The sequence below is a fragment of the Seriola lalandi genome, unplaced genomic scaffold, assembly GCF_002814215.2.
Source record: "Seriola lalandi dorsalis isolate HSWRI2012SDOR001 ecotype SW California unplaced genomic scaffold, Sedor1 jcf7180002053772, whole genome shotgun sequence".
Lineage (NCBI taxonomy): Eukaryota > Metazoa > Chordata > Actinopteri > Carangiformes > Carangidae > Seriola > Seriola lalandi.
Window position 1 is genome coordinate 17,382 of NW_019524325.1, and position 19,101 is coordinate 36,482.

The window sequence follows — 19,101 nt, forward strand, 5'->3', positions numbered from 1 at the left end:
AGAGGGGAAGTGGGGGGTGAGGGGGGTCAATTCAACAACAGATTAAAGCCATATTCTGTCATTTAATGAAGCTTAGTCCTGGTAAAGAAAAACAAACCGCAGGAGGATGCCGAAGCTCATCATTTTCAGAATTTATTTCTCTCTTTTTTTCTTTTTTTTTTGTTTACATCAAATATAACAGACATACATTGGCACATGCAAAGTGAACACTTTGTGGTGCTTTTCATTACCATCCAAATCCAATTGAACAAAGACTGGATATCTATTTTTGTACTCCAAACATGAAAATACTCTCAAATATTTACAAAGAAAATATACTTACAATGCCCATCACTCTAACATAATAATCATCTGGGACTGATTTGAGTTGATTTTGGTAAAACAAAATACTGTATGTGGCAGAGCTTGCTGTTCAAGGTCATTAAATTAAACTTCAAGAAAAAAGAGGCACAGAATAAAATCACTTATAAACAATACAAAACAGAAATCAGATAATGGGAACCCCAAGAGAATATGGCTTTAATGACATTTCAAAAGAAAACATCTTGAAAGCAGATCCATTGTCCCTTTTCTTTTTTGCGGTTGTCTTCTTTCGCAGTGACCCCCCTTTTAGCAGGCAAGTTGTTCTCTGTCAGAGAGCGAAGGGGGGCCACGACACAAGCGTAAAACCTACAGTTTGGTTCTGGCGGCCCAACCACACTGGCCTACAGCTGTGCTAGTTTCTGTCAGGACACATGTATCACGTCTGGATGAAGGTTGGATGCTATCCACATAGTCCTGGAGTGCATAGGTACTGCAGGTGATGCTGGGATGCCTGCGCTTGCTCTCCTGTCTCTGTCTGTCTTTCTCTGTTCCGCTATTGCTCCCTTCCCCTTTTTCAATCACAGATAAAGGACAAACAGCATTCATTTTCAAGCAGATCAGATCCTGAGGTTGTTGTAACTCACATATGTTTTCTTGGTTGCTTGACCTGAGAACAGAGTAAAAAAATAAAGAAAAAAGAATCAAGATCAACTTTGATAAAGAAATCAAAAGAAGAAAAAAAATGCATCTCCAAAATGGGTAAGCAGAGGCATTTGAACACACCGCTTTGGGAAACTCGTCCTACTGTGCCATGCATTCTTATCATCAGCTGTGTGCAATCAGTAACTACATTTTCTGAGCCAGTGTATCATTTCGACTCCCAATGCCCCGATGTGAAGCCTTAGATTCTATTTTCAGATGTGAACTAGTGATAAAAAACACAAACACCACACAAGTGGGCACCGAACAAATGCTACGGCACGCAATGTGATCCCAGTCTGGATTGCCATGGAAACATATCTGAATGTGGCTGAGTGCCTAGGTGCTGTGTGTGTTTGTGTGTTCTCTCGTACTGTGTATCTATCGTTATGAGAACCAATTTGAGTTCCAAACCTTCAGAGTGAAGGCGTTTTTTGTGAACTCAGGTCATTCTGGCTTATCATGACTTCTTTAAAAGGCTTTTTTTTTTTTCAGGCAGGAATTGAGTCTCGAGTTGAGGTTAGTCTCTGGATTAGGGCAGGGTGTGGTGTTGTGGTTAAGACTGGGATAAAAAAAATGTCTATGTAGTCCAATAGAAAAGCACAAGGATGTGTATATCTATACACACTTTGTACTGTCTGTATGGTGGAGAAGGTCAATATACATTTTCTTCATCACAGACTTTGCTATAAATACCCATTCTGCTGCTTAAATGTTGCTATGCCGACCAACTCCCATGGGCTATGCAATTAAAGTCGCACCATTTCTTTACAGCAGCATTTTGTAGTCTTGGCCAGCAAGTATGATGAATAAAACATTAGTAAATGTACAACAGAGTCTTTCTGGTAACCATAAACAGTCTTCAGAATGAGCAATCATTTTGGAGAAACCTCTGCTTGTCTGTGTGTGTGTGTGTGTGTGTGTGTGTGTGTGTGTGTGTGTGTGTGTGTGTGTGTGTGTGTGTGTGTGAACACATATACCTATGTGATCATTTAAATTTTTAATATTGATAGCTGATTATATTCATCTCATCCCTTAACTTTTCTTGTTTGTTAGGCTGTGTTTTCCTACCACAGTATTCACTGTTAATGAAATGAATTCCATCTGAAAAGCATGAATGCATCCACACTCGCCTCTTTTGGTTCATTTATATCTGGAAAAAATATACCGGACAGTGAATCGTTCCCTATCTCTGAATTACAGGGTGAATCCTCCCGTCTGAGAGGTGCAATCATGAAGATATTACACTGTATCAATACCAATGGAAATCTGCGGAGCTGTTAATGCTCTTAATCCTATAAATCACTCCAAGTCATCTCATACAGAGCTGATGGGCCCTGAAAGGGAGGTATTTGGCGCTCTGATGGTTACAGAAATTGACGGACAGTCTCCAGGGATGGTCGAGGCACAGTTCAGGTTTCGGGGCGGTCATGCACATAAATTTGCCATTAATAAATGTCACTTCCACTGTCGCTAAAAAAGAAGGGCAAGAGGAGGAGAGAGTGTGCAGGGAGGAGAGACGAGGCGAGAAGACATTCATGTAGGGGAGACAGAAGGTGAAAGACACACAGAACAGATGACACGGTGCACTTTTGGGAGGGCCTCCCAGAGACCGCGTGCCCTGCTTGGGGACATTTGATGTGCTGCTGCGACAGATGTTAAGGTTTCACCCAATATGCAGAATATGTATGTGCGTGATGAGCCACATGTGTGAGTGGCAAGGATGCGTTCCCGATCCCCTGATACACTTGCATCATCTCTCTGACTTAACTCTGTGCGTAACTCTCACACACTGATACACACATTGAAAACCGCATGCACAGATGAACTCTCACGATCGTACACATACACACATACACAAGCTCATTCGGCTCATGACAGATGAGCGTGACAACTGTTGGGTGTTTGGAGAAATTCCCAGGAAAATCTGTCATCTCATAGGCAGAATTCAAAGAGGGGTTGAGGGGCTGGCGCACCTGTGGGTGCCATGATCACTCTATGTGATTAGAAGCATTGCGGGAGAGGAAGCCTTTGGAGCCTCTGATGTGTGATTTGCATGAGCTGTCAATCATCTCCGTCTTCATCCTGACTCCATAGCAACACTGGTCTAAAATCAAGCATTTACGCTTTTTCCTCTCTAAAACCATTTTTAGTGTCGGTGTTGCTCACCTAAAAACAAACACTACATCACCTAACTATGGAGGAATGTAGGCTTCCCCCTCATGTACTAATACCCAGTATTATCTTTGCTAACAGGATCATGCTTACTGTTTCAGATGAAGGGTGGTATGAGTAACACACAGCTACAGAGACAGATTATCTCCCTCCATTCCCGGCGACAAAGCTTCGCTTCTTCAAATCTCTTCACAGAGCAGTTCCCCATCTTCGCTCATGCTCTCTGCCGTGCACTTGGGCTAAAGGTCTAGGCATTTATCGGGAAACAAGATAGCTGGGTCCATTCTATAGGGCATTATACATACTTTTTATCCAGTAGCCACCCAATTAAATTGCTGGAATGAGACTTTCTGGTGATGAAAGGAAATATATGAAAGATACGAGAAAGAATAGAGACATCTCACTCGCTCTTCTAGGGAAATAAAGATTTAAAACCAATTGAAACCTCCACTCTGCAGATATATATGTATATATATATATATATATATATATATATATATATGTAGAGAGAGATCTGAACTCTCGGTCTTTGTGGTCTATATCGTGAACTAATCTCTATAAGCTTTATTCTATAACTCATAGAAAACAAACCGGACAGTGACTGCACCTGCTGTAAGACACAAATACTTGATATGAAACTCATGTGTGTGTGTGATGCTAGCTTTCATAAATATTATCACAATTAGAGCTAACTTATGTGTGACCAAATGTATAAAAGCATTGATATGGTGTTCTTTAATTAACTATTGAACTATTGCATTCAGTTATAAAATAGTAAATAGAATTAGTAAAGTACAGACACACACACACACACAGTATATAAATATATGTATATGTGTATACCAATCTAATAAATGGTTTATAACATGCTACAATGTATTTGTAAGCAGATATAAGTGTTAGGGTTATAAGTATACTTCCATAAGGGTAATCTGGTGTATAAATAGATAATGGATGATAATACAGAAAATACTTTATTATTCTATATTTAAATCTAAATTCATTTTGACTAGAAGTCATCTTTTATGCCTTTTGATCTCATATAAACTTGAATGAGCATGGTTCATGGTGCATATGCATGGGGCTCTGAGGCTTTGTGATTGTCTCACTGGGACACTTACTCATGGGGTCAGCGGCAGGGTTCTCACATAGCTCAGTCTTAGCCTCTCCATTGGGCCTTTCATTGGGCTTCTGGGACAGACGTGATGACATTGTGGCAGCTGTGACCACGGCCTTGAAGCTACGCTTCCTCTTCTGTACGTTCAGCTCAGGGTGGAAGATAATGATGTACACCTTGGGCATGTAGAGCATGCCCAGTGCTACTGAGGCACTGAGGTTCATGGAGATGGTCAGGGTGGTTGTCTGAATGTACAGCTGGAAGAAGACACAGAGAGATAAAAAGTTATTTCAATACAGAGCAGAAAACCTTCACATAAATGGACAGTTCCTTTGTTTGTGGTATGGACTGTGATTTGACTATAAGGCAGACAAATAATTCAGGAGTAGCATTTAAACACTTATCAAGAAAAATGAGGGACAAGGCAGCTATGATGGCTAAACATCTGTGGCCAATTACAGAACAGTCACACTGCTGAGCACAGTGATGAGGCAAAACCTAATAATAACCATTGCCTGATAACAAGATATGAGCATCCAGCAAAAAAAAGTTCATTGGTTGTTGTCCTTTCTTTATTCATTCCCAGAGTGAAGAAAAATCTGACACAGGGAGCAACATCATTAGGGGATGTTGTTTGATATACTAATGTAGTACAAAACTTCCTGATAAGAACTGACAATTTAATTCAGTGATAAAATTCTTGTTTTGATGATCTAACATTATTATCAGATACAGTATGTAGGTGGTCTGCATATTTGCTGTGTGTTGCTGTGGCGAAAAGAGCAGCCATGCGCACGGTAACATAATCAGGAAGCATTTATTAAAGCCTGACCTGCAGCTACTTACTCAAGTCGAAGATGGTTCAAGCGTATTAATGACAATAGCAGAAGCATCACCATGTCTTTATCAAAATGTCCTCACGTGGCCGTTTTTCTACGAGTCCATCCACTCAGACCCTTGACTAGATTGGCAGACGATGACTGCCACATGTTGCAGTCACCTCTTCTCTCCCTTCCCATCGGACGTTGCATCTCTCCACTCAAACGTTCATCAGACAAATCTACAGCCTCTCAGCTGCTTATTCCTCCTCTAACAGTCCCTCTAGCTGCGCCCTTGTTAATGTAAAATACAACAACAGACTAAGTCTGGACTAAGAACACTGTATCTGCATTATACAGCGGGTCTGCATTTGTTTCTCTGCTGCTCTAAATACAGTGGAGTGCAGCCCATGAAAGGCTCTCACTGCGTTAAGTGGTAAGATCATTCAGAAGGCTGCCATTCATGTGAGACTTACACCGCCACTTTCTCTTTCTGTGACATTCTTTTTTCTGACATTACATAACACCTTTCACATTGTCAAATTGTAATTGTGAACTTACATAACCCAGATCCCGGTATTATTCAGGTGAACATGAATTTTATATGGTGACCTCATTAAAAGGTAGTGATTTCACTAAGAGGAAGTGAAGTCAGTAATTCAGCAGAAAGGCAAGAGCCTCTTGTTTCATTTAAGGGTCTTGGAGGAGAAAGAATCACTTCAAGAGGGGGCATTATTGTTTCAAGAGCATATCACCAAGGCGTCCTCACTAATCTTTAGCACTTGAAAGCGTCACTTATATGCTGCCTTCCAGTCAGCCACTGGTAATGTGGATGGGGAGAGGATACAACTGTAAACACATTAGCCACCACAGGGTAGTATCTGCAGAGCAGCGAAATGCTCAGCGATTCACTGAGAGGGAGAAATGTCACCATTTGCATACAGTTTTTCCTGGTAAATAGCACGACTAATGGTAATTTCTCTCATACAAGATGGACCCATTTACATGCCAGTCATGCCTTTGTCTTCCAATCTCCACCAATCATTCAGATGCCTGATATCATCAACATGCCAATACACTCAACTGCTTCTTTCTCCCTCCATCGCCTCCTGTTTCTCTGTGGAGCAGCATCAGAGGCAGTGATCTGGCTGGTGCGCCATGCATTAATAACTGTATGAATATCACAATGCTCTCAGTGCACTCTGTCCTGTGTCACTCGAAGCTGGGTGAGAACAGAAATGTTGCTGTGCCTTCTGAATTTGCAGCCGTTATGATTAGCTATTGGGCGAAGTGATCAAAGCATTGCGAGTAGACATGGCGTCAAATATAATCACCAGAGAATCTCCACCCAGTGCTGTGTTTCCGTGTTTGGTAGTTGGTAACCTGTCTGGTATCCATAGCAACACTACAGAGTTTGGTGCGAGCAACTACACAGGACTGGAATAAGCTTTTAATGAGATTCTGATACCTTAGACGCTGCAATGCTGACCCTATCAGAACTGATTTATTGACCATGCAGGAGAACAGGCGCACAATGAGCATTAGGTGCTTGCTCATACTAATCACACACACAAGCAAACACACCACACACACACACACACACACACACACACACAAAAACGTGTAGGTATGTGGGCTTTTACTCCCTCTAATGCAGCTACGCATGCACACAAACACACACAAACCAAATCCTTTTTCTTACTGTCTGTAATCACCGAGACAGGGTTTTCTTTGTGCCTCTCTATGAGCTTGACCCAAATTCCTAGCCCCTCTCACCCACCACTCGAATGTTTAGCTTGTCACAGAACATTCATAATTAATTCCTGTTGCTTTAACATAAATAAATACATGAAGTCATTTTCACAACCGCTTGGCAACTCTCTATTTATAGCCACAGTAATGATTTATTAACATCCTCATCAGGAATCAAATGGTTGATTTTGAATTTTACATCTCATTGACAAGTCAAATGCCAACATCCAGCCACAACAAATGACATGTCTTCCATTTAGACAAAAGGCTGTTGAGGGTAATTTTCATAATTATACCCACCAGGGATATACTTACTGCAAAGGCAATTTAGTTGGGTATGGTTGAGCACTATAAATGCACACAGTGATAAGGACTTGATTCAGTAAGTGACAATTAGGATGCTCTCTGCCCCATTAGAGAATGCCTTCAATAATGGATCCAGAGGATTTGCAGTCTCCTCTCAACTACCTGGATGTCTCTTGTTCTTTTGGGTGGCCTACTTTCCAGCCCGGCTCATGTCATGAATAACTCTGTCTGGCTTTGTGCTGCAAAGCCCTGTTCCGTATTGGAGACACCGCTTTCTGTGCGGATGGTCTTCCCTCCATTTTGACTCAGCAGAGGAGGTCCCTATTTGTGGACATAGTGATTGGTAGATAAAGAGGCTGTGAGACATATAACCTGCTCTGCCTCTGTTGAACAGGTAGGTGATAATCAAAACAATCTTAGGGCAAGACACTGATTGGTTTCCACCCGTCTTTATTGTGTTTTGTTCATTGTTCTAAATAGGGCCCATATATATCAACCATCCAAGAGGAGGAATGAACTGACTGGACAGACCTTGTCCAAAACTTAAGAGAACTCCAGAGGGCCAAAGATGCTGTTTTGATGAAAACCTAGTAATTGTTGTGGCTGACTTACTGTCTGTACTGCGTACTGGGGGCAGAGGAGAACACATGCTGTGTCTGCAGAAAGCAGTGTCCTCACAATCTTATGCTTTTTTTTAACAAGCAAAATGAAGCTTTGAAACAGTGACCCTGTCAGAACCAACAATTTCCACAGTCATGAATTCAACTTTGATCACAAAAATCAAACTCTGGTCCCATTATGTTTTGGGGTAAGGTTATAAAGATAAATCTGTATTTGAAAACAGTTATTATTATTATAGATATTATATCTGGCATTTACATATCTTTTTCCTTATCCAGATACAGGTAGCATGTTAATACCAGGTGTAAGTGAGGTATGTGTATACTAGGTAAATGGCATATTGATGAAGGTGAAATTTAAGTTATTTATTAAACCTGTTTCCTTTGAAAATGAGTTCATGCTAAACTCTTACTTTCATAACTACAAAACATGCACAGGTAACAACTTCTGTATGAGCAGTAAATCTTCCCTTAAAGTCACAGGACCAAATATTTGGTACCAGTTTCCACAAACACTACAATCTGTCCAAAATCTTTCAGCTTTTAAAAAACATAAAAAAAAAAACAAAAAAAAACTCGACTTAATTGAATATGGAGATGGGTGACAAACCAAAGGAAAAAAACAACATAAAGTGTCATATTAAGGTATAGTGCCACCATGTTCTGCCAGAGCAGCTTCAGTGCTTGCGTGGCATCGAATCTACAAGTCTGTGAACTCCACTGGGGAGATGAACACCATTCTTCCAAAAGATATTCCCTCATTTGGTGTTTTGATGATGGTACTGGACGGCACTGTCTATCACGTCAGTCAGAAATCTCCCATAGGAGTTCGTTCAAGTGGGTTGAGATCTGGTGACTGAGAAGGCCACAGCATCACTTTCATACTCATAAAGACCATTCAGTGATCCCTCTGTGGATGGAGGCATTGTCATCCTGGTTCTCCAGGTTTTCCCTTTTACTTGTCACCCGTCTATGGATTTCTCTTTCTTTCTTTCTTTCTTTCTTTCTTTCTTTCTTTCTTTCTTTCTTTCTGCCAGATTATGTTCATTTTATCATTTCATTCATTTTGTTATTGTCATGTTTTTATTCATTGCTAATATGTATACATTTATACAACAGTTAGGTCAGACCAACTAATTTGATTGGATTAGAGGCATTCCATGAGTGCTGCTCTATAGCAAAGCAGCACTGGGACTTTTAACTACATGTATCACTCCGCTGTGTTCTATTAACCATTAATCACCGTTACATTAACAGTTGTTATCTATCCTAGACAAACTTTGCAAAGATGTATCTATTTTCAGAAATAACATTTGAATTAAATGATAAATGGTTGTCAGAAGAGGATGAAGGGAAGACGCCTGGGTACTCCAGCGCACTCCTGAGGTAACGTATAGAAAAAATAGCAAGCTAGTGTGCACTGTGCAGGTCAGGAAAATGTTAATGTGTTGCGTAGCAACAGTCCAGTACCAGTCCAGTTGTGGAACTATTTGTGTTGGCATTGCCAAAGAAATGATGAAATAAACAAACAAATCATAATCTGTTTTTGCTTATCTAACTAATATGGCGCTGGTAGAACTGTTGTATAAAAGCAATATCACACTTGAGGTCGTGATACTGAATTGTCTTGCATGTGGCCTTGTACCTATGACCGAATCACAGCCGTGCTGATACTCACGTCACTCCCTCTTGCGTGATTTGCTTAAATATATGTATATATGTGTGTATACAGTAGACTTGTGTTTGTTATTTTACATTTGTATGCGTGAATAAATAAAACTAAATTAATTCATTTTAGTATTATAGTTTTGCAAACATGACATAAAACCTACATACACAGAAGTGTAGCTACTTTTTCTGTATTACAGTTTTTACCCATGTCTAATACTCAAGTGAAAACGACAACACATCATCTTAACCTCTACTATGCAGCTCTGAGTGGTGTAAAACAGCGATGTTACGCTTTCCCCCTTGCTTGATAAATAAATACAGGCTGGTGGTCGTGGTATCTTCTTCATCTTGAGGGATGTTCAGCACGTATTTTCAAAACTAAAAAATATAGCCTTTTTGCTTTTCCAATATACTTGACCAGCTTTAGCCTTTTGTCTACAGTCTGCCATAAGTGTCGGGTCTAACTCTTGTCAACTGTAGTTGTTTGTGGAGAGACAAGAGGATTAGAAGTTTCAATTTTCATTTTCCCTGCTGAAAGATAGAATGAGAACATTTTTGCAAAGTACAGTTATTCATTGCTAATGATACATGACAGCACGGTCCATCTTCAAGAAGTTCATGTGGTTACAGGAGACATCTCACAAGAGCCTAAGTGGTTTCCAGACATTTATTGAGATTCAGTGTGTCAAATTTATCAATTTATCATGTGAATTTTATTGTATGGTATGTGAGCTTTCATGACCTGAAATTCTCTTTAAAGAGTGATTGAATTTTTGTGGGTGTTTTACTAGAAAGTTTCTGCACCTCAGGGGAAGTGTTTCATTATATCATCATCCTACTCTTCTGAACTGGAAGAAACGTTCTGTTTTGTGGTCAAAGACGTTACAGAATAAGAGAATTCTCGTGTTCACTGACAGCATCCCTTTACATTTAGAGATTGTGAACACCATTTTACACATCTCTGTGATGTCTGGTTGTTCAAAAGTCTGTTTGAAGTGACTCCCGGGCCTGGAATTTGTTTCAAAACTGGGCTGATCTCTAGGCCCGAGGATAGATGAATTTGGATGCTGGTGACTCTCACAGTCATTAACTTGAGAGTGCTGAGTAGTTGACTGAGCACATGCAGGTGCACGGGAGGCAGAGGGGGCGTGGGGGTTGCTCTGTGATCTTTTGTTACCATTTTCGCATGGCTTCCCTCAACATGAGTTTGGATGGGCAAAACAGAGGGAGGGGGGAGGGGGAGTCACAGGTGTGGAAAATAAGGGCATCTAAATGGTGTTGAGTTAAAGAAACGCCACTCAGTGCAGTGACAACTTCTGCTGCAATACAATGTAACAAAACAACGTTAGGTCAAACAGGCAGCTGATTTTTAATTTTTTTGATTATCATTGGCAGCTGGCATCATATCATCTCAGTGTTTTCATAAATCTTCTGATATTGGACAACCTGGGGTGAGAGAGATGACTCAAATCTGTGTGGGTGTTCAGCCACATCTGCACATAAAAACACCATAGGGCAAGGTACTTTAAGAGAGCATAAAGCATCACATTTAGCCTCCACTAGTTTATTCATGTGCAGATCTGCACACAAGCAACAACAGCATAAATCTCACCTGTCACCTAATGACACTATTTTTCACTATTTTTGTACCATTGTTTTAGTGAAGTATTCATGAAGGAATCTTATAAGCCAGTGAGTACAGTCTTTGCAGAAACAGATGTGAGGAGCGAGTGTTGTAAACTTGAGCATAAGTAAGCTGAAATGATGGATAACATCGCTTCACTTCACCTGAACTACATACGCGCTGCTTTCGCAGAGGATGTTATCAAGACATGCAAAGGCACTTCTCACCAGCAGTGGCTGGGGAGTAAGCAGAGATGCACCCACAAAGCCCATTACACCAAGATGCTGTGGTGTGAACTGGAGGTGAGTGTAAGGCAGGAGCTGGTGTGAAGAAAGAGTTAACAGCATAAAGGGGAAAGATAAACACATTACTGCCTCGCTAGTCGCCACGAGTAACATAATGAACTCCTAATCGCTGCTGAGGGTGTAATTCATCTATGAAATCAGCAGCAAATTGAGATGAGGAAAATCACTTTCTGATCCATCTCATGCGGTAGCTTAGCAGGAAGGATATTGAACGGTGTGCCTCTCAAAAGGTTAGGAGTAACACTTTCCTGTCAGCATCGATATTCTGTCAGTGGAAAACTTCCCCGCCGCTCTGTCTTGCACACATGGCCTGCCAAGCAGCATGCGCAGCTCATGAGTCCAGCAGATGAATGCATCTGTATTCCGCCCAGTGCCGGCCAGATAAGCAATGACTAGCACAGAAGGTCAAAGTGTCATATTCTCAATCAACTCCAGAAGCACCCAATGTCAAATGCTTTGTTGAGTGGTGCGCAGCTGTCAGGAGATGGAATGTGTTGAATCAAACTTCTATTTACCCCCCCATTTCTCCCCGTCTTCCTCCTCCTCCTCCTCCTCTAGCACCTCATGCTCCTCTTCTTCCACCTCCTCAACCCGTTTGTCTCTCTCTCCAGAGTAAGGCATAATACTATATGTTGAGCCTTAGGCATGAGAGCTAAGATAATGGCATCTGGAGCTGCGGGCATCCCCACCCGTATCACTCCTCAGGCATTTCAGTATTCTTGGTGCTTAACATCCAGTCTCCCTCCGCCTTGATATGCCTTTTTCTGTCTGTGGTGGTCCGAGTGTGGGTTTCCATGCACATCGGAATCATGTGAATATGAAATCATAAGAAAATGAAGCAATAACTTATACAGTCACTAAATGTGTGTGTGAATGTGTATTTGTGTTTTCGTTTTGTGTTTGCACAAATATGCATGTGTGCATGTTTGGACAAGATAAAAACAGGGCCGAAGGAATGAAAGGGAAATTTGTGAGAGGAGGGAGAGAGACAGACAAAGAGAGGGGTGGTGACAGAGAGAGAGAGAGAGAGAGAGAAAGCAAAAGAGAAAGAAATGACTCACCTTCTCTGCCGACTGGGCTGTGCCAAAGAAAATCGGGATGAAGGCCAGCCAGACTATGCATGTGGTGTACATAGTGAAGCCAATGGGCTTGGCCTCATTGAAGTCTTCTGGTACGTCCCTTGTCTTGATGGCATAGATGGTGCAGGTCACCATCAACAGGATGCTGTAGCCCAGTGAGCAGATTATCTGTAGGTCTGTGATGTCACACTTCAGCACACCGCGGGCCAGCATGGGGTTTATGGTTTTCTGCTCATCGTAGTCGACGATGGTGTTTGGTGGGTCCACAGCAAACCACACCAGCACGCCCAGCAGCTGCACGCAGATCAGACTGGAAGTGATGGCGATCTGGGAGGTGGGACTGATGAAACGCGGGGCCGTGACCGTCTGCTTGCCCTGCTCGAAGATCCGATAGATACGGTTGGTCTTGGTGAGCAGTGCGGCGTAGCTGATGCACATGCCCAGGCCCAGGAAGATCCTCCTGAAGGCACACACAGCCACGTCAGGCTTGGCGATCATGAGGAAAGTGATGATGTAACACAGAAAGATGCCCGTTAGCAGCACGTAGCTCAGCTCCCGGCCCGACGCCCTAACAATGGGTGTGTCATTGTAGCGTATGAAAGTCGCCATGACGAAGATGGTGGCGATGATGCCAAGCATGGCCAGGAAGACGGGGATTATCGCCCAGGGGGAGTGCCACTCCAGCTTGACGATGGGGATGGGCTGGCAGGCGGTTCTGTTGGGGTTGGGCCTCATGTTATAGGCACACAGTCTGCAGGAAGTCTCGTCGTACTGGTACTGGTAGCCATCACACAGCTCACAGTGCCAGCAGCATGGCATGCCCTTTACCCTCTTCTTCCTTTCTCCAGTTTTGCAGGGCAGACTGCACACAGAGATCGGCACATCCTGCTCCCCATCTGGCCACTGAAGCTCCTCCAGCTGGGAGAGAGATGACACACAGCGCAGGAAGAGAAGGTTAGCAACAGAGAGATAAGCCAGAGTTACCACCAAAGATAAGAAACCATGTGGATGGTGAAGATTACCTAAAATGATGCAAACATTCATAAACAGCTCCAATGCAGCTTATCAACTGGCCACTAATTACTACATTATGAATCTCATGAAATTACACTATTTGCAACAACAAAGTGCAACGCAATCTTTGAACATACCTAAAAAAACCCAAAAAACTTCAGTGTAGTCAAAAATAACAAAAAAAAAAAAAAACGATTAACCTAACACAAGTACAACATCTTTCTTGCCAATTTCTTAGAGGGATTGCCTTTTCTAATACTTGAAAGTAATTGAAATCACCATGGCAACAGAGCTTACCTTTGTTCAGTGAAATAAAAATAAAGAAATGTGAAATGCAAAAGACATTATGTTTTAATACAGGAGTCAGTGAGGTATGAAATATGTGATGAGAAGGAAGGAGAATGGGATTTGGGATTGCAAAATGCCTCTTTTAGACTTTGCAGAGCTATTTCTATTTATGATCTTGTCATCAAAATGAAAAGTGCAGTATACAGAAACACTGAAGAACTATCTGGAATTCCAATCCAATAACTCTCTGAGATGTTTCATGATTTAAGCTCAAACTATAGTTTGAACGTACAACTCAGCCTAAATTTTTTTTTAAGGCTCTTACATGTTTTGTTATGGTGCTCAAAAAGCTTTCATAAAACTTTGAGCTGATCTTTTGATTTATTATGAACGTGTACTGATCCGTGGCTCTGAAAGCACCAGAAGATTAAAGATACGCCAACATGATTCAGACAGTTTCACAGAAATATACAGTATCAGACATGAACCAAAATAAATCTACTGGAGTTCAACCAAAAAAAAAGAGCAAAAAAATATGGAAATCCAATTTTTTTTATTGTCTACTAAAACTGCTGATATCATAAAAACAAATGTTTTGAGTGAATGAGTATTAAAATCACAAGAGCTGCATAAAATGTTACTGAAAATGGACACAAATTCATTTTTGTTCAAATTTGAACACACATAACACATAACTTAAAGAATTAGTTTGACATTTTTAGAAGCGTATTCTATTTTTTGCTGTGAGTTAGCTGAGCAAATCAATACCACTCTCATGTCTGTCTGAATATGAAGCCACCAACAGGAGACAGTTAGCTGGAAACAGCACCAAACAAAACACCAATGTATTTAATGTCAGGTAATTAATCCATACAAAAACTGACTGCTGGTTGCCTGGCAATGTCACGGTGACTATATGACCACAGGAAGACTCCCAAGAAATAGTCTGGCACATAACCCATGTTAAACCACAACTTTGTCATTTTTTACATTTGATAAACAACAAACAAAATATAACGTGCTAATTGGTGAGTTTTAGGGGGCAGTAGTCACTCCTTAACATAAACCTCAGCAGGTACAAATACCATCACATATAACATGAGTCCAGCTAAGGATACAAATAGCATAGCCTCCTCCAAATGTTGCAACTAACAATAATTGCACATACAGAGCTGCAGCAAAGAAAGACACACACACACACACACACACACACACACACACACACACACACACACACACACACACACACACACACACACGCACGTCTGCAGTTTGTTTGTGTTGTGTGTACCTGTATGACAAATGCGTTGTTTCTGTGGTGTCTGGGCAGATTATCATCTGCCATTTATCTGGGGGCATGAAGGTGCCATTTGTTATTTGGACAATGAATGGTGCTCTCTGGAAAACCTCCCGATTACACCCAGTGTGGAAACAGTAATGAGACCAACAGCTCTGTTTCCATGGAGACCAGAAGCAAGATTTTTGACACCTTGGACTTGTACGGTTGCTATAGTTTTCATTTGGGTTTTGCTACAGTTGTTAATTTTACAGTTAATTTGAGCTTTTGTGAGCCAGAACATCGTAACATTGAACTTTTTTATCGATGATCAGGATGCTCATTCCTGGGTGACCTTTAAATTAGATTCCTCTTTATGTGGTAGTGAATAAAGTAATACCTATTGCATTGGAATATAATTGTATTGTAACAGCATTTGGTTTGTAATCACACTTAAACAGAATGAAGCACAAATCCCCAGCAACAGACATTGTTCCACCTGTGCTATCAAATCCATTCGGTTGTGTTTAATTCTTGTGATCTCGAGAACCATTATGCAAATGTTAACTCATCTGTATGTAAATCTCATGTTTTGTTTTTTTTTGTCACATAAAAATACACAGAAATTTCAGCTCATTTTCATCCTTTCATTCAGTATAGGTTATTTCAACCAAGCTCTGCACCTACTACTAATATTAGAAAGTTTTTTTTTTTTTTTTTTGCAAGTAAATTAAAGTTATTTAAAGATTCCATGAAATGAAAAATGTCTCATCTATGCTTTTATCCCATGGGTTCTACTATTTTTTCTATGTGCCAAAAAAGTCAAATAAATTACATTTTCAAATAGTTTTATATTAAAATCCTTCCGTTTTCCTGTGAAGTAGCAAGAGCTTTCATATGATTGATCTTACACTCTGGGGTGTACCTTAAATTCCCTCAGATAAAATGCGATCATGGATTTTGAGTCCCATCATGTACAGTAAAACCTGCAGGAGAGCTGCTGAGCACCAGGAGGAACATGGGAGGTGTGTATTTAGTTGTCAGTTCCTAACAACATCAACATCTTCAGCAGCTCTCTGCTGCCAAAGACTGAACATATACAGACTGACACTTGGGTTAAAAACATGTTCTTTCTCTTCCTCCCACTCTCCTGCACCGTCTGTCCTCCAACCAATGCAGTGGTAGAGGAGTGATCTCCAACAACAGAGCAAGAGCTAAGCTCACTGTTTTTTTTATGCTTTCTTCTCAAATCGAGTCCCCTCTGATGTTTTAGTCCTGCCCCAACATCCCTTTACAAGTAGAAACATATCAAACCTTTTAAATAGCATGCAAAATATGACAGACTAAAATTACTGCCTTTTATCCCCCTTCACACTCTGATTTTAAAATCTTCTGTTGGTTTAATTGCATGTTTTTTTACTCTTCTTAAAGGCATCTGTTGGGATAGTGATAACCTTTGAGAAAATCATGTTTCAAGTGCAACTATAAAAACTTCTTCTATTAAATAAAGTATAAAAGTATCTTAATGTAGGAATGTGGAATACGTTTAATTATCGGATTACATTAGTAAGCAACACATCGACAAGAATGTGTGTATGAACATGTTTCTACATTGATTGTTGGAGGAAGAATTTTGGAAGATTTATCTGCTGCGCAAAGAGTAACACTTTCTTTTTCTTGCTAAATTGCACAAACAGATTCATCTTCTGCACCTAAAATACATCAATTAGACTGTAAGTAAAACACATCTGCACCTGAGCTCTCTCCATATTTGAGATGCAAATAATGTGCAACCCCTTGTCACATAAGAGATTTCAATTTTGGAAAACATAAAAAGCATCGCTGAGTGTGGATCTCCTTTTTGGATACAAGCATACAAACAACATTTATAATTGGGTGTCGGTCGTTTGTGTGTTCCCAGTATCAGAAAACTGTCATACCCTGAGCTGGAGGGTCTCCACCCACTGTCCTACCATCTTATACTCTGGGGTGGAGGAATTGGTCATCTGGAACTGGAACAGGTCGTAGCGCCCTGGAGCATCGCCATTCTTGTTAAACACAACAGAGGTGCCGGCGCTACCTGTTCAGAGCAAGCAGCAGAAAAAACAGCAAAAGGACAACAGAAAAGAAAAGTGTTAGACAGGATACAGCATTTCTTCTAATCAGAGAAAAACATGAACTTTTAACCCTTTGTCTCTAACTGGGTGGTGGCCTACATGGACCACACAAAAGGATCACAGAGTGTGTGCCTGTTCCTCCAAACGCTGTGACCTATATCTTGAACCTTCATGATAATTAGGAACAAGGAGGCAAGCTCCCCACTGACCAATAAAGCCGTTTCTCACCTGCTTCCTATGCATCATCATGGCTGCACAGTGGCCACTGGGGGAAGAGATTTTCTCATTCAAAACACGGTTGGTCATGTGGACTCTCAGCTGCACTCTAATATCAGAAATTGACTGCTGTTTAAAATGAGCTTATACCTCCTCGGGTTAAAAGTAATGCCTTTCAGTCACACAGTGGACAACAACAGGAGATGGAAGGAGGATAAACAGGTCAGCCAACGCATCATACGGTCCCCATCTGCTCTCAGTGTGGAGCAGCCTGTCTGAAGATTTCACTAATTAGCTTAGAGAGGACTGCGGACACCTGAAACACTACGCATGAGAAAATGAGTTTTTTTAAACGTGTATTTACGCGTGCACGTCACTCAATAATATGAGCCACATGACTGCAGAGTGCGTGCAAGGTAGCGTGTGAATGCAGATGTCACTCAACATGAGATCTCCCTCGCAGCAGAGAATGTTGAATGGCGTTAATAGGAACAATGGTTGCACTTTATTTTATACATGAGGTCTGCATTGTTGATGAGGTCATTTCTACCGTCACACAATGCCGGGAGAGAATGAAAAACGGCTGCTTTTTACAAGTCTGTTCACCTTGGCACCGCACACAGTAGCTCATCAGCACAAATGGAGATACCATTTTTGAAATGGGACGGGGGGAGTCTGACGACACTTGGCATGGGAATTAAGTACTTTAATAGCTCTGGCTATAAAAAGTGTAGAGAAAGGACCAGGAGCATATGTCCAAAACACTTTTGGGAGCATGTTGTCTTTTGTATCTAGAACAGAGCTCATGGCTTTCGGATGGAAGGCCACTCCACCTTTTCCTTAGTTTTCAGCCAGAAGGGAATTTTATCTCCCTCCAGTTTTTTTTTCCAAGGACATTTGTCATTGAACATTCTACAAAAGTTTCAAGGCAAAGGACTCTTGTAAAACAAGGAAGGCAGAGGTAGCAAGAGGGAAAAACTCGTTTCAGGCCCGAGAACAAGGGCCATTTCAATAAAATACTGTGAACAAGCATCCAAATTTCCCTTTTTGACTTTGTGACACTGTTGTGCATTACAAGTGTCCGTTTATAAGACTTAAAGTGTCCATTTCCATGTGGATGCAGAGCCACAAATCTCTCATTATCTGCTGTTATGCAAAGTGACAGCGCACATATTCCACATTATGTGGAAATGGCACCACTGGAGTCGTTTGACCCATCTGTCTTTCCGTTTAAAAGCAGAACACTAATTCATCAGTACCTGTGTGTCAGCACAGAAAATGAAGCTGGACGGGTGTTCAGAATGAATTCGACAGTACTTGTGAAGCCCATAGTGAAAACTCTGTCAATATGGAAACCAAACTAAAACTCGGTGGGTGGCAGTCACCGTCCTGTCACTTCTGTTTCCACCAAACAGACGGCAGACTTGTTGACACAGCGTAAAAAGATGTTGACAACATATTGACTCCTGTGAGCAATAGCTGTGACAGGGTTACCATTCTTACTCCACGCCCCAGCAAAAATATACAGCTCACACAAATACACAAACACACAAAGTCATTCAGTAAAGTGACATGAGTGATTGGGCACTTGGCGCTCTTCAGCTTCGGAGAAAATAATTAAGTAGTGTTTCTGTGTGTGCAGATAAAAAGGCATTAGAAATTCCTTCCTATTTTCTATTGCCTGATATTTTCAAGGGAACAAAATGGTCTGCACGGACTCC

At 41.1% G+C, this 19,101-nt stretch overlaps 1 protein-coding gene across 1 annotated transcript in view; it reads right to left on the bottom strand.

The window, feature by feature from the left end:
- Positions 1–119: 119 nt before the first annotated feature.
- The window catches only part of LOC111651790 (metabotropic glutamate receptor 7-like), a 34,554-nt gene continuing 15,572 nt past the window's right edge, over positions 120–19,101 (bottom strand). The window contains exons 6-9 of the mRNA XM_023401841.2: positions 16,988–17,127; positions 12,452–13,387; positions 4,299–4,551; positions 120–970 (exon numbers count right to left, since the gene is read on the bottom strand). Of these exons, the coding sequence (XP_023257609.2) occupies positions 921–970; positions 4,299–4,551; positions 12,452–13,387; positions 16,988–17,127 (1,379 nt within the window). The 3' untranslated portion in view covers positions 120–920. The remainder of the gene's footprint in view (positions 971–4,298; positions 4,552–12,451; positions 13,388–16,987; positions 17,128–19,101) is intronic.